The sequence below is a fragment of the Hyaena hyaena genome, unplaced genomic scaffold, assembly GCF_003009895.1.
Source record: "Hyaena hyaena isolate Hyena2069 unplaced genomic scaffold, ASM300989v1 scaffold_293, whole genome shotgun sequence".
NCBI lineage: Eukaryota > Metazoa > Chordata > Mammalia > Carnivora > Hyaenidae > Hyaena > Hyaena hyaena.
In genome coordinates, this window is record NW_024080925.1 from 822,308 (window position 1) to 839,444 (window position 17,137).

The window sequence follows — 17,137 nt, forward strand, 5'->3', positions numbered from 1 at the left end:
TTTTTGATGATATTCTTGATTGCCCATTCAACAAACTTATTTGAGTAAGCACCCAGGATTTTATATGGCTGTTCATTGTTTAATTGTTTACCTGTGCATCCTAAAACACATATGTATATATAAGAAAAATATATAGTATATCATAATTGCCGCATTGTATAAATATATTTAAGAAATAAAGATGTATGTGTTGGTCAGCCTTCTACAAGGGTACACTTTTGAGACCTTTCTCACAATATAATTACAGAGACTCTCAAAGATAATCCCACCACAGTACAACAAACTATTTTAAAATGTGGTTGACTTGTGAGAAAGTTGGGGAAGTCTTCAAGGGGAAAGGATTATTTTTCATGAACATCTCTCTGTTGAAGGACTTTCCAAAGCAGGGATTGGCCGTTTAATAGGCCAGGTAGTAAAGATTTGCAAGCCAGATGTTAACAAGTACTCAGTTCTGCAGTAGCAGAGCAAAAGCAGTCATAGTATGTAAGTGAGTAGGTGTGGCTCTGTCTGACGTAACTATTTACAACTGCTAGCCAGCCCAAGAATATAGTTTGCTGACACCAGCTCTAGAAGATGTATTTAAAGAGGCAACATTTTTTTCCCTTCAGAAAGAATTGAGAGACAAGAAGGCATATCTGCCATGAAACTAAATGTAAAAAAAGCATACAGTAAAATAATGTCTAACTTGTTTTGTAGAAAAGGGAGGTACAGAGCTTAACTACTGAACAACATTATTAAGTAAATTGAACAGGTATTTAGCGTTCAGGTGTTTTATCTTTCTATATTGTTCAAAGGAGAAGAAAGGAAATAAAGCGATCAGTGAATTTTCGGCTTTGTTAAATTAATCTGTGTGAGAAAATTACCAAGATCACCAGTAAAAGAATAAGTGTATCCAGTATAGATTCAAAACTGTCGGTGAAGAAATGGACCAAGAAAAACATACAAAGAAAATAAATAAATAAATAAAATTTAAAAATAAATAAATGGCATAGATAAAGGAGGACCAGTAAAAGGAATAATATAAGGTGGTAGAAACAAGTATTTTATAAATCACAATAAAAATCTTAAAAGACTAAGATTGGATAAACAACCTAGCCTTCTGCTGTTTGAGAACTACCTATAACCCTGGTACATGGAAAAGTTTAAAGTAACAAAACAGTTAATGAAAGGCAATATTAATCAAAATAAAAAGGGAAACTATGAAGATAACCAAAAATACAGTCTTAAAGACAGGGAATATTACTTCATGATGAGAGAAAGCTTGATTCTTCAGAAAGATACAAGTCAAAAAAATTGCACGTGCATAGTAATATGGAACCAAAACAGACATGTAAAAATTTATAACTTCTAGAAATAAGTTGATAGTGTTAGCATTATATTTGGAACTTCAACAAAGTTCTCTAATTGATACATCATTAAACATAAAGGAGATTTAAACAATTCAGTTAACACAGTTCATTTGATGTAATATACAGAGAACCCAACTCAACAATTAGGGTACACTTCTCAATCATAAGTGGCCCTTTTATCAAAGTAATCACATACTAGAGACCATGAAATCTTGATGTATTTCTAAGTTGCAGCTTTGTTCATTTACTACGATAGTATGAAGTTAGCAATAAAATTTTTAAAGGATAAAATTTTAAAATCTCTGCTTTGCAAATTCTAAAATCACATGAAATAACTCATGTCAAGGAAGAAATCCTAGAGTAAAATTAGACTTGAATAATATTGAGAATACTCCAGAATTAATGGGACACAGTCATAGTGGCATAAAGAAATTTATACTGTAAGTGCTTATGTTAAAAAATCAGAATGACCGAAAATTAAACATCTGATTTCAGAAGTTAAAAAGGAATTGTGTAATCCTAGAAAAAATAGGAAAATAAAGAAATGAAGGAAAAAATGACATAGAGAAATTTTGAAAAGCCAAACTGTGATTATTTTGAAAAGACAATTAGATGAATTTCTGAAAAGATTAATGAGAAGGAAATGTTAAAGTCCTAACAGGGAATATAATTATACATACAGAAGATAGTAAAAAGAGACAAACACACTAAAAGTTTGTGGGACAGAACTGGATAGGTTGATGACATAAATAAGTTCCTAGAAAAATTACTACATACTACAACTGACTGTAAAAGAAAAAGAAAGCTTGAATAAGCCTATAACTAATTTTTAATGTAATGATTTATTTAGAACTTTGAACAAATGAAATACTTGGCTCAGAAAGTTTTATATATGAAATTTACCAAATATAATGAAATAATTATTCTAAACTGATAAGATACAAATATCTGTATAATGACCAAATGTTCAAAAGATAAGTGCTTTATGTCCAATTTGAATTTGTCCCAAAATAAAAGTGTTTACCATTAGAATATCCATAAATACAATTCACTGCATTAAGACTTTAAATAGATTGACATTTGATAAAATTCAACTTCTGCTTGGATTTTAACACAAGAATAACAAACCAGTGAAACACTCCACTCCTAAGGAGAAAACTGGGGTTAAAGAGAACTCCCTTAATCTAATAATGGGAATTTAACTCCTGCAGTATAATAAAACAGGAAAGAAATAAAAAATATAAAATTTGAAAAATAACCACTCATTATGGCTGTCTATGAATAATATGAAGAGGAATCTATAAGAATGTTAATGGAAATAAATTTTATCAGGGAATATATGAAAAGGCATTTTAGTTACAAAACATTAGAAATCATGTATTTTTTTTAAAGCCATCGTTTACAAAAACAATAGAAGATACAGAGAAAAAAATCTAACATAAACTAGCTCTGGATGGAAAAAAGTGTAATTTTTTTTTCAGAAGTTTTAAAGAGCCCTAAGTCAGTGGAAAGCCACATCATGTTCGTTAAACAGAAAGACTCAATACTATAAAGATACCAATTTTATCTAAATCTGCAGAATCAGAGAAATTCTGTTCAAAATCCTAACATACCTTTTCGAAAACTTGAAGAAGTTTGCTCTGAAAACTAGATGACTGAGCAAAGGCCCAAGAAGAGTAAAGACAGGTCTAAAGAAGAAAAATCAGATGTGAGCTATAATAGTTAAGATAGAGCATTACTGATGCAAACATGGATATATTGACCAAATGGACTAAAACAGCCCCCAAACATCAACACATATACAGCCACGTGAAATACAGAAGAATTGGCTTTGTTGATCAGTGGGCAAAGGGTAGGCTAGCTGTGAAATGTTATACTTCCTTAAACTCATTTTCCATAGAAAAAAATAAATAAGATCCTCACCTCATACCACTCAAAACATTGATTCCAGATAAAGTAGGTGCTAAAATGTGAATAGCATTGTTAAAGCTTTAAAAAGAATGTACAGAAGGAGTGTCTTGGTGGATCAGTCGGTTAAGCGTCCAACTTTGGCTCAGATCATGATCTCACAGTCCATGGGTTCGAGACCCACATCAGGCTCTGTGCTGAATGGTCAGAGCCTGGAGTCTGCTTCAGATTCTGTGACCCTCTCTCTCTGCCCCTCCCTGCTCAATCTTTGTCTCTCAAAAAATAAACAAACATTAAAAAAATTTTTTAAAAAAGAATGTACAGAAAATTATCTTTGTCTTTGAAGTAGGAAAGGATTTCTTTTTAATGTGTGTTTATTTTTGAGAGAGAGAGAGGAAGACATAGAACCTGAAGGAGGCTCCAGACCCTGAGCTGTCAGCACAGAGCCCAACACGGAGCTTGAACCCACAAACTGTGAAATCATGACCTTAGTCGATGTCAGATTTTTAACAGACCGAGCCACCCAGGCACCACAATTTCTTAAATAAGATATAAAAAGTGCTAGCCATAAGAGAAAAGATACTTTTTACTACATTTAAGAACTTCTCTTTACTGAAAGACAATGTAAGTAAATGAAGTATGATGACAGTTAAAATCTAAAATATAAACTGAGAGATTAGTATTCAGAATATTTAAAGAACTGCAAATTAAGAAACTGATAAACAGCCTAATGAAAAAGTGGGTAAAAAGATCTGATAGATTCAGAGTAGGAAATCCAAATGTTTTATAAACACGTGAGAAGCAACTTGAACTAATTAGTAACCATAGAAATACAAGTTAAAAGCACGATGGGAAACCATTATAAGCCTGCCAAATAGAAGACTGATGATAACAATTTGGTTAGTATGTAGACTATGATTACGCACTGATGGTGGCTGTATCTTTTGGCACACTGTGGAAGCTCTTTGACACCATCTAGTAATCTAGAAGATGAACTTCGCCCCTTATTATCAACTCCACCCCTACCCAAGAAAGCAGTGGCTTTCAAACTATTTTGGTCATAACTCACATTCTCAAATATTTTATAGGGAGACCCAGCACTCCTTTAGAACAAAAACAGTGTCAACGAAGCATACTTATCCTTACTGCTTATGTTATGTTAAAAAATGTTCTGTTCTCCTCTGTTTAAAGACACTCTTCAACAGTTTTGAAGAGATTTGAAACCAACTAATGGAATCTACACCATTAAAAAACTCACACACATATGCACAGGGAGACGTGAGCAAAAATGTATCTGCATTGTTTGTCACGGTCAAAAATCCAAGTCAGTTCAAATCAATCCAAGTCAGTTCAAATCCCATTGATAAGTGAGTCAATAGGGAAATGACTTGATATTATAAGCAGTGAAAATGAGATGTGATTTACACATAAAAATGTGAATGGATCTTAGGAATATAATGTTGAGTGGAGAAAGCAGGTCACATCAGTTTATAATAAAGATGATGGAATTATTTTTATAAACTCAGTGTTTATGAGAATAGCCACAATTTAGGGTTATACTCTGCCAGACTGTTCTAAATTCTACACACGTGTGCATGTTCATTGAAATTCACTAGCTTTGGGTCATTTTGGTTTCTCTGAGACAAAATGTATGATGCTATAATGTATATTTAAACTAGTTGTGGCAAAATTCTTGTTACATTTGGTATGCAGAAAACATAAATTATAGGTAGGAAATAATCGTGAGCTCATTTTCTCTCAGAATATACACACACACATATGTACATATATTTGACATATCTATAAGTTTTTATACACATATTTATTAACATACCTGTGTATTTTTACATAGATATTTTATTAGAGTTTGCTGTTACCATAAAATACATGTGAGCCTTAGGAACTCAGGTAAATTATTGATTATGCCTTTGAAATGAACAGTCAAAATGTGACTGAAGTTTTAAAACCCTCTGTGGTCATTGCCATGGACTGGTAAGCCCATAGATCTTTCAGAGAGGAGCATGTACTGAGGCTATATCTAGAACGATCTGCAAGCACCCAAGGAAATTTTTTTGGCATTGCATAGCTGAAAGTAGTTGGTATCAGGGCAGTTAATTTGCCAATTTACTAAATAGAAAACCACATCAAGAGTAAGGTGAATGTAGCGTAATGTATGTAAACTTGTCAAATAGCTGAGTAATCTACCTGAAACTGATGTAACATTGTGTGTCAACTATACTCAGAATTTTAAAAAAGTATGATTGAACAAATCAGTGTCTTAGAGCTAGCTGTCTTTACGTATAGCTCTTGTTTAATTTTTCTTTCTAGTTTTGAATGTAGACTAGAAGTAACTAAGAGGCAATATTATCTAGAATAATGTGATTCTCTAACTGTTCATCTTGTCTGTTTTCAGTTGCTTTTGCTTCTCAACATTTAGAAGAAAATTCCAAATTACTGTTTGAACTGGGATATTAATTTCAGACTAAATACCTATTTCTATGCTGTCTGTTGGTATTTTTCCAGCTAAAATTCTAATAGTTAAAATGTCAGAATAAGATATGCTTTAGATGAGATTGGCTTTTAAATGAAAATCAATAGTGCATTTTCCATAAAGTAAAATAGCTTGAAGAACTACTTCAGACCTTATTTCTAAATGTAAACATTATTTTATAGGTCCTAGGAAGTAATTTTGACTTTTTATTGCCCAATGGAATACTGAAAGGGTGTGGCAATTATGTCTGGTAATAGGTTGTCTTTCAAATGTTCTTATTGAAATACATCCAGCCATTAAAGTAGAAAATTTACATCAGAAAATTTTGTACTTTGATAAGTTTCATAAATAAGCCACATGATTATTTTTTATCTCTTGCAGATTCCTCATATTTATTTCCCTCAAGCAAGGAATACAGTTTTGATTCTTGAATATTTGCTTGTTTTTTTCTCCACCACAATCTGGTCTTCCTGCTCCATCTCCGTTACGTATACATACACACATGGATACATATACAAGTTTGTCTTTGAATCCATTCTTCTTTTCTACTTTATATTGCCTTCTCCTGCCTTCCTTATGTTGGTTCTTAAAGTGGCCATTGTCTTATACTTTGTGCTTGACATATGCTCCCGTAATATGAAGCAGCATGATAGAAAGAACATAGACTACAGCTAACTTTCAAGTCTTACCTCTGCCTCTTACAGAATTCATTATAGTGAACAAATATTTAACCATCCAGTGCCAAATGAAGAGTGCAGAATCCATTTTGAGGGTTGGAAGGATTACATAGGGAAACACCTATCACTGCAGCTGCTATTTCATAGCTTAGCAGTAATAGTATTAATATACGTCATGAGCTGTGAGAAGTAGGAGAATTTACCTTGTTAGCCTGCCATGGTTTCATGGATGTTGGCAGAAACACAAGACTATAGAGTCAAAGAATTGATTACAGCAATAGCCTGAGTAAACAGTTTTTTGTCAATTCCCGAGTCTAAATTCCCACAGGGCAATGTGAAGAAGGCCAGATTTAATACCTACATACACCGTGGTTTGTATTACAGGAGGAAAATCTTGAACTTGGGAAACCCAATGCCTTTTAAGAGGTGGTGAAAATGCCCAGCCTTTGCCCCAGTTTGCACACTACACAGTGAACACATCCATTTGCTTAAGAGGGAGGCCCTGCCTCTTGGAACCAAGAGAGTTGATTAGCACTTGTATCTTAGAGTGCTTAGTCTTGTGCTGTCTTACTTGAAAATTTCCAGTTCTTTTCTCGTTCCCTTAGAAGAAAGTCCAACCTTCCCTATCTTGGCCTAGAAGACCCTAAATTATCAGGCCTCAGCATATCTCCTTACCTCATCTTATACCACCATACTGACCTCTGTCTCTCAAACCCACTAATAGCCTTTGCATTTGATCTTCCCCGAGATCATCACCTAGCTAGCTTCTTGACATTGAAGCTTCATCATCAGTGAAATCAGCGAGTGATGCCTTATCTGACTACTTAATGTGAAGTAACCCCCCAAGCATTCTATCACATCACTTTTTTTTATGGTATAATATTTATCAAAATTTTTGTATTTATTGTCTCTTTGCTTCCTCTACCACCCTATCACACAGAATATAAACTTGCTTTAGAACTATCTATGTATATAGCTGTATATTATAAGTCATACACACACACACACACACACACACACACGTCAAATGCTTGGAATAATACCAAGTGTCTTACTACTGCTCAGTGTCTCAGTATTTATTGAATGAAGGGATGGATGGATGAATTAATATTGTCTCAAGCTTTTTATTTTCTCCTTTTTTCCCATGTGCTTTTCATTGTTTTGGTCGATAATTTTAAATTTTACTGTTTGATTGCACTGTCTTTAGGGTTTACAAAAACAAGCCTATGACCGGAGAAAACTGAAAGTTTCCCTTCAAATAAAAAGAAGCCACCTACTTGTTAAAGTTCTATTAAGCACTTTTCTGTTTAATACCATTGGTGATAAACTTGCAATTAGATAGCTTGTTTGGATTCATTGGTACTGAGAACATAGAAGATTGTAGCATGAGCTACGTGTCGGTTGGCATGTAGAAAAATCCTTGTTTACCTGTTACTTCCCAGTAATAACACAGGAGAATTGTTTCCTGATTTGTATAAAACTTAGAAAATAGGGAATTAAATCACATATCTATTGAGATCCTATAATTCACATGTTACTGGTTTTGATGAGAAGTCAGAGGTCTGTCTTTGAGACGCCAAATATTCCTCTAGTCAGCCTATGACACTTGTCTTTATATGAGAGGAAATCGTTAAATGATTGATTGTTATATGAAATAGTCCTTGAAAAGTTCCACCTCTCTTCTATCATTTCTTCGATTACTTTTTTTTTGTACTCAATAGCTTACCTAGCAGAGGACGTACGGATGACTCAAAAACATTTGCTAGACCCTCTTGGAAATATATATAGGGAAACAGTTTTGATTTGTAAATTAAGTGCTTTTTTTATTTTTAGTTTCTGCCTCCCTTAGTTGATTCTACTAAGATGCAGGTGCCATAAACATAAGTTGTATTTATAGATCTGTATTTAGCAAGGGTTCATGTGCTAATCTTTTAAAAGACTCTGTTGCTAATATTAGAAGTAGCCATAATCTAAAAGATATTTAATCACAGCTCTACAGATTAATAATTTTTCATTCTCCCTGTGAAATCTCTGTGGTTAAAATTGATCCTTTTTTTCAAAATTTGTTTGTAACAGCAAGCAAGAAAGGAGAATGTCAAAAAAAGAGAAGCAGAGGAAAGGGAAAAACGTGCCCAAATAGCCAAAGAATTAGCAGAGAAAGAAAGACTTGAACGCCAACAAAAGAAAAAGCGCCTGTTAGAAATGAAGACTGGTGAGTACTGTCAAATTTTCAATTTGTACCTTTATTAGCAGTTTAATCAACTTCAGTGAAAAAAGAAGATATGACCACTTATTTGTATAGTTAAAATGTAGAGCATTTTTTTTAATAATGGGGTTTCCTCCTTTAGTTTACTAACAAGTGGTGCTTCTATTCTAATGGTCATTGGTCATAGGTGATATTGGTCCTCTAGTCTAAAGTATTTTGTAGAGGCTTATACTGAAATTTTATAGACAAAAATATGATGTCCCAGATTTCAATTAGCCCAGCGCGACCAGAGAATTAGATGTGTTTGTAGATGAAACAAAACTGGCTATAAATAATAATTGCCAAAGGTGAGTGATGGTGCTTGGAGGGAAGGGTGTGTTCACTGTATCATTGGCTCTACTTTTGTGTATTTTGAAATTTTCTTTAATAAAAACTCTTGAAAAAAACCTTAAAAGTAAAAATAGAAAAGTAACAATTTCCAGAGATAAATATGTATATATTCCAAAGCTAAAAGACACAACAAACTGTGGCTCCTGGGTGGCTCAGTTGGGTAAACCTCTGACTCCTGATTTCGGCTCAGCTTATGATCGATCTCATGGTCACAGGATCCAGCCCCGGGTAGGGCTACGCAATGGGCGTGGAGCCTACTTGAGCTTCTCACACACTCTCCCTCTGCCCCTCCCCTGCTTGCTCCCATGTGTGCAGGTGCACTCTCTGTTTCAAAAAAAATTAATAAATAAATAATAAAAGATACCACTAACCTAGAAGCAAAGGAATGAAGTAAATTGTAGTTATATTTTCACTCCCTCAAACTTTTGGCTCTTCCACCTCTAAGCCACTAAGGATTGCAGAAGGCTTTAATTAAAATCCATCAACTTCACTGCTAAATTACCATGGTTTACAACTCAGGGCTGCAAATTCACCTAAAGTTTCCCCTAGGGTAGACAGAGATGCCTTTTTGCCTTTTTTGCTTTCACTTTTACAGACATATTTTATCTTTAATAAAGCAAACTGAGTACCTTAATGTATCACACATGTTTCTTCCAGGAGAAAAAAATAATTGTCTAAGCACAATTTCTTGTGTAGAAGAGTATGCTTGAAATTCAAGAAGTATTCTCAAAAATATCTTAAAGTTTTAACTAAAATGGAGATCAGAAAGGTTGAACATTGATTTATTTAAGCATATTTAAGAATATGCTCCAGAAACCATTTAAAAATAATTGAAGACTGTCTAATTTACCAAACATTCTGGTATTTGAACAATGGCTCATTTAGTATTGGCTAGAGTCTTTTAGATGAGTTACTTGATGACGAATTATCTGTAATGTTTGTGGATTTTTCCCAGACCCTCTGGTCTATCAAACAGAACCTCTCAGCAATTCTCTGTTCTATCAATCTGGTAAGTTAAAACCTGATAGGGAGCAAAAATTTTAACAAAATGTTAGATCCAATGTAATCTCAATAATATTTACATTCTCCTGCAGGCATTTTATTTTTAAGAGTAGCTAAGTTTATTTTATTTTTCCAATTTAAAAATAATACTTCTGTGTTACAGAAAACACTTAAAAAGTAGTTGATCAAAAGATCATTATTCCTCCTACCCAAAAAATCACTTTTAATATTTTGGCACATTCTTCTTTCAGTTTTAAAATTGTCTACCCTTTACAGATAGCTATATGATAGAGTGAATAGGCTGTTTAGCATCTCACTGAACTTTCTTAATGTTTCCTGTTGTTCTTGTGATTCTTAATTTGTAATTTGTAATACCTGAGTATGCCATATCTAATTTATTTTGCATTAGTCAGTAATGAGTACATAGAACAATAATTATTTCCATCTTTTTAATGTGGTACATGTATGTATAAGTGATTAACAAATGTTCATAATTATTAAGATATGGAATTGAAAAGGATAGTTTTAAGACTTTTTGATTCATGTTGCCAAATTCATTTCCTAAAGTATTCTGATTTCACCAACTTTTACTGTTAGTTTATGAATATGCTTCAGTTGAATGTTCTCATTTTTTAAGATTTTTGTTAATTTAATAAATTAGAAGATTCTGTTTTGTCTTAATTTACTTCCCTGAGTGCTACTAAAGTTGGACATTTTTTTCAAGTGTTTATTCATCAATTTGTATTTCCTTCTTTGTGAACTGTGTTGTGTTAGTCTTGTTTTTAATGATTTACACATATTAGCTCATTGTGCCTGAATATTTATCTTTTAAATCTATTTTCTCAATTTGGGTTTTTGTTTTTATATCTTGAAATATAAAGATGTTTCATTTTATGTACTTTTATTATTTTTGCTTTTTCAAGTTTAGAAAGTCATCTTTACAGCAATTTTATATCCACTTCAATTTTTTTTCTAGCTTCAGTTACCTATAATACTATTCTGCTCCACTTAAATATAATTCTTGTCTAATCATTCATAAACTAGGGTTTGTATCTCAAACTTACCAAAACTGTTCTATTACACATCAATTATAATTAATAATTGGTTTGTGTTGGTTTCAGATAAGTAATTTTGTGTTGAGGATATTTTTGTTTTTTTCTTCTCTTTTCTTTTCAGTATAGTTAACATACAGTGTTATATTAGCTTCCAATGTACAATATAGTGATTCAACAATTCTATACAGCACCCATTGCTCATCACAACAGTACACTCCTTAATCCTCATTACTTACTTAACCTCTTCCCCCACCCACCTCCCTTCTGGTAACCATCAGTTCTCTATAGTTAAGAGTCTATTTCTTGGTTTGCTGCTTTCTCTCGCGCTCTCTTTTTTTCCTTTGCTCACTTTTTGTTTGTTTGTTTCTTAAATTCCACATGCGTGAAATCATACGGTATTTGTCTTTCTCTAATTTTGCTTAGCACTATACTCTTAAGCTCCCTCTATGTATTGTAAATGGCAAGATTTCATTCTTTTTTATGGCTGAATAATAGTCATTATATACAATGGAATATTATAAAAAAGCCTAAAAGAGAACATATGTGTGTGTGTGTGTGTGTGTGTGTGTGTGTGTGTGTATGTATATATATACACATACACACATGAATATGTACAGATACCACTTCTTCTTTGTCCATTCACCTAGTGATGGACCCTTGGGTGGCTTCCATAGTTTGGCTCTTATAAATAATGCAGTAAACATAGGGGTGCAGTTATCCCTTTGAATTAATGTTTTGGATAAATTCCCCGTAGTGCTGATTACTAGATCATAGGAAGTTCTGTTTTTAACTTTTTAAGGCGCTTTCATACTCTTTTCTTCAGAGGCCATACCAGTTTGAATTCCCAAGAAGACAATACTTTTCTAAATTAACGTAGATTTTAACTTTTTAAAAATAAAGGAAAGTTTCTCTTGCATCTTTGTGAATCATAGAGCTCATCTCATTTGACCTACTGGATTACTTTATTTTTTTCAATATTTGTTTATTTTGGGGAGAGAGCGAGAGAGAACGAGAGAGTGAGCACATGGGCAGGGGAGAGGCAGAGAGAGAGGGATAGAGGATCCAAAGCAGGCTTTGTGCTGACAGCAGAGAGCTGAATGCAGGGCTTGAATTCACCAACTGTGAGATAATGACCTGAGCCAAAGACAGATGCTTAGCCAACTGAGCCATTCAGGTGCCCCTGTTGGATTACTTTATAAAACTTTATAGTGTATCTTCCCAAACATGATCTGGGTCTCATATAAGTGTAGGGCTCTCACTTGATGAAAATTCTCCAAAAAATCTTAATTGTTAAGGTCCCTATATGCCAGACATTTTGACATTTTCCAGAAGACTGTTCTTCAAAAGATAGGGTAACAGCAGTTTATATAGATGTTATTAAATAAATACTTGAAGACAATTTCTTTAAATACTATATATTTTTGGTGACTGTTTTAATAGATTTCATCAGAAAGTCATTTGACACAAGATGATACAACATTTGATACAAAAGAAAGATATCATATCATATCATATCATATCATATAAAAAGCTACTTTTGAAATCATTTTCTTTTATTTAAAAACATTTGAAAATTTTGGAAATCAACTTTGAATTTCTTTCCTTGTAGTTTGGGGAGTTTTAAAGAATCTAGGGATATATCTCAAAGTCCATAGCAATTAAACATATAATATTCTCACCAAAGTCAAACACCTCTTGTAAAACCCTAATTTTGTGAATGGTCTTTAGTTTTCCTTTAAGCATAAGAAGATTGCTAATATAGAGGAACAAAGTATTCAGTCTTCTAATATAGCTGCTATAGCTAAGTTAGTCATATAATTATTAAATATACTATTATTTGTTGTTACCTTTCTCATATTTAAAAATAGTACAAATATGCAATCACTTTTCCATATTAGATGTAGAATGTGCTTTTTGTCAAATCATAATTTTTATAACATTTGGAGGCTTTACGAAGTAGAAGTTAATAAAGTAGTATGTCGAATTAGTACTTTTAATTTTAAATTGCAGATATTCTTGTGCAAAATATCCATTTTTGACACTTAACAGATATACTGGATTTTATGCATTTTCTATACTTGACAAATACTACTTTAATTGAAACCTTGTATTATGATTAGGAAACATATATGTGCTATGGTTTTCCATTTCATTGATGTAGAAAAGAAATTTAGTAGGTCACTTTTGTTTAACAAAAATAGTTATATTTATAAAGCTGGGATTACAGTGATAAATAAGGATAAAGTCCCTGATGCAATGAAGTTTATAATTGTAATGAGTGAATCAGACAACCACATATATAAGACAATTTCAAATTATAAAAAGTCATATGAAGTAAAACAGGACAGGATAATGAGATGGAGATCGAGACTGGCTGGCATGGTGGGTGGTGGTGACAAAATTTGGTCTTAGAAAGCTAAGAATGTTAATGTATATGAAACTTACTAATTTAAAACACTGGTTATAAAACTCCTTAGAACGTGATAGGATAATTAACTAGGTTCATGTTTATATCCTATACCATATATGCTAATATGGTTTATTATTTAAGTCTTTTATTGTGAGTTAAAACTTTGTATTATTTTTCCTTGTGGGTGTTCTATTTTAGTATGGAACATGGTACTGCTTCAGTCTTTGTGCAGGTTGACAGCCTGGCTTTCCTATTCCTAAAAAAAAATGTAGAAGGGCAAATTGTTGAATTTGCATTAGGGCTTTGTCACCTGTCTAAAGCAGGAACTTTTTGTTTTATCTTATTTTTGTATGTAGGGCATGCAGCCATGAATGATAGAGGGAGAGAAAAATGTTCACATAATCCCGTCATAAACCCACAGGGAGCTTCCTTCCATATATTTTCATGACTTTAGTATTTTCACCATGCAAATAAGAACTGTGTTCTTTCACAGATGTACAAATTCTTGTATCACCACCTGAGGTAGTCGAGTAAATTAAATCCCTGCTCTTTCTTATCCACCATAAATCATTACTTGCCCTTGGCAAAAGAGCAGGTAACTATGTTCAAGTGTACTATTTATTATCACTATCATTTTGGGATGTGATTTTTGTTAATAGAATGAAAATAAAAATAGAATAGTGGGCTAAATTTCCCTAAGAAGAAAAATGAAGCATTGAAAATCCTTTTCAGCAGCAAAACTAAGAAAGCACAGAATCTCATAGTGTCATATTACAGCAAAAGGTCATTTTTCTCACTTTTGTTTTCTTTAAAAATAATTAGCCTGGAGATCTCTTACATATTCACATATACAGTTTTGATTATTTCTGTTGAATGATTTGGTATTACATTAAGCAAACAAAGAAGTTAACTACATTTAACTACCTTTTCATGATGTCTTAATTTAATCAGTCTGTGAATTTTGAATACATTTTCTGAGCATGATGTTTAAATTTGAATTATTTTAATTTAGAAGATACCGAAAGTATGAAACATCTGATGTAAGTGTAGACACTGATATTTATTTGTTTGAAGTACATAGCTATTCTTATGTGTAATCATTTCTAGTAAGACAAATAGTAATAGCAATTTTATGTGATTATGTGCAAGTTTTTTGAGACTGCATTTCTGTTTCTTAATCATGAAAACGAATAGGGCATTTGATAATAGAATTCAAATATTATGCCTTAAGACTTCCTGAGTATGTAAGTTGATTCACATAATTTTTAAATAGCACATCAGAATGGCCTTGAAATGGACCCAGTGTTGTATAATTATATTTTGTGGGGGAAGTAAATAAGAGCTTATTTAATGGAGCAATAAAAACTATATGAGCAGCTCCTATATTTCAGTCTTTAGGTTACAATTTGTTTATTATTTATTAGACTTAAATGTCTCATTTGGTACAACTTCAGTCTATTAAATAAAGAGATAATTAGCTTTTAGAAATCTGTTGTTTACCCACATGGCCAAAACGGCTCCTTTGTTTTTCCATTCTGCAATTTAGAATAACTAAGCAATTAGGCCTCCATTTTAGAGGAAATGCATATTACATAAATACTACTTGGGAATGTCTCTGCCAATCTCAACAGATAGGCAATTAATGTGTGTTCTTGCTTTCATAAAGGCTTTGACAATTACCCTGTCCTCTGCAGATATCATAAAACTTAGATTATTTTCCATAATGGTGTATATTCTAGTTTTGTGCATTGATGCTTTCAGCTTTCCAGCATTTTTGGAAATGGATGCATATATATAGGCCAGTGGTTTTAATCATTACTCTGTTTAGAAGAATAAAACAAATGGGATTGCACTGCCTTTGATATATTTATCTCTCTTACCCTCCTCTTTTATGGGACAGTGATAAAAACGACGCCCACTACTAATACTGCTGCCATTTATTATCACATATTATTTGCCAGGCTCTATATGTATTCATTATTACATGTAATCCATACAGCGGACTTATGAAACCTTGTATCAAAGAGTTGCTTAATGTCTCTATGGTCACAGATTCAACAAGCCAGTACTCAAGTTTTCTGACCAGAGGACATATTTTTAAACTATTGTGCTATTACACCTTTACCAGTGATGGTCTAATCACAGTGCAGGAAAAAAGGGGCCAAAATGAATTTTAATAATTCATAACCAGCACTAATCTATATATATATATATATATATGTATGGAGGTTGAGAATTCTCTTCTCTGGAAACCTTGGATGAGAGGGACAGCTGTGTCTTTGGGTCCACGATCAATAGATTATATCTTCCTTTGTTAATGGAAGTTTGAAGACTATTGCCAAATTAGGGATACTTTTCTACTCTGGGTCAGATTCTGCTTTATCTTCTGATTGTTCAAGCATTCATTCATCCCAGTGTCCAGAAGATTATCACATCAGTACCACTTTTCCCTTCTGAAAGGAAGGGTTCTTCAGTGGTCTGAATAGCTCTTGTCCCAACTGAGAAGCAAGAGCTCAACAGTTCTGAAGGCGGTGGAAACGTCTATAGTATTTTCATTATCAGACTCAAGTGAGAAGTGAAAGAACCAGGGAATTTTGCAGTATAGTAGTTTTTGGAAGGGACACAAACACCATGATATGCTCTACTCAGGAACAAATGCCTTTAGACACCCTCACCCCCACTATCAGCCCAGTGGGTAAGAATTTATTTTCTGATGATATTAAGAGACTGACACTCCACTCATAGTATCAAGGAGTGTCCACGGGGAAAATTTTCCGGGAGTATCACTATTGGTTATACAGGTTTTCATTTGTGAGCAGGAATCTCTTTCATTGGAATAACACAGTTTCAATTGTGAAAACTCAGAATCCAGCCTTTGTGTACATTGATCTATGTCTTCTCTGTATAGCTGTGCAAGGCCCACACACTATCCTCTGTCTCTTTACAAAAAGCCTCTTGAATGAAAAATATGGAAAGGAGGCTGTCAACATATCTTGAAACTGTGATTTTTTTTAATTTTTTTTTATTTTTTTTAACTTTCTCTAGTTGTGTTTGTCACTCTTGGTTAAACATCTTTATGATACATCCTCATACTGATTGGTTTACTGTTATTCTCATCTTTAAAAACCATTTTGTAAATGGTATTCTTTGCCCTTCGGAGTATTCTATAATATTAGCTATATGCCAAGTAGAAAATGACTCTAATATTTTGTTGTCTAAATTTGTTTTGTAATGAAAGATGAAATGCCAGTTATGATAAACTTTTTCGGGGGCAAAATTTTCATCTTTTTGGTATTGCATGGGTTGCTTCTAATAATTTCACCAAAGAAAGCTTTACATTAATACCCCATATTTATGACTTTTCTATTACGAAGCACAGATTCACCCTGCTCATATTCTAGGACAGAAACCATACCAATCCATTATTGTAATCCTAGTACCATATGGAAAACATTATAACTTTGATAAAATAGGCTACGTTTATTGTGTTAATAGTGCGAACTAAATCACAGTACATATTCTTTGTAGGTAACATGGACTAGTCCTTAGGTATCCTCCCCCCACCCCCCATCTGTATTTACGTGGTATATACTTTCCAATCCTGTGGACTGTTGTCACGATGAGCCCTCCCATTGTCCCATTGCCAGTT

At 33.1% G+C, this 17,137-nt stretch overlaps 1 protein-coding gene across 2 annotated transcripts in view; it reads left to right on the top strand.

Moving 5' to 3' along the window:
- Positions 1 to 17,137, top strand: part of DIAPH3 (diaphanous related formin 3) — a 508,311-nt gene that overhangs the window by 330,922 nt on the left and 160,252 nt on the right. For both annotated transcript variants that reach the window (XM_039247287.1, XM_039247286.1), the window contains one exon: positions 8,502 to 8,637. In XM_039247287.1, the coding sequence (XP_039103218.1) occupies positions 8,502 to 8,637 (136 nt within the window). The remainder of the gene's footprint in view (positions 1 to 8,501; positions 8,638 to 17,137) is intronic.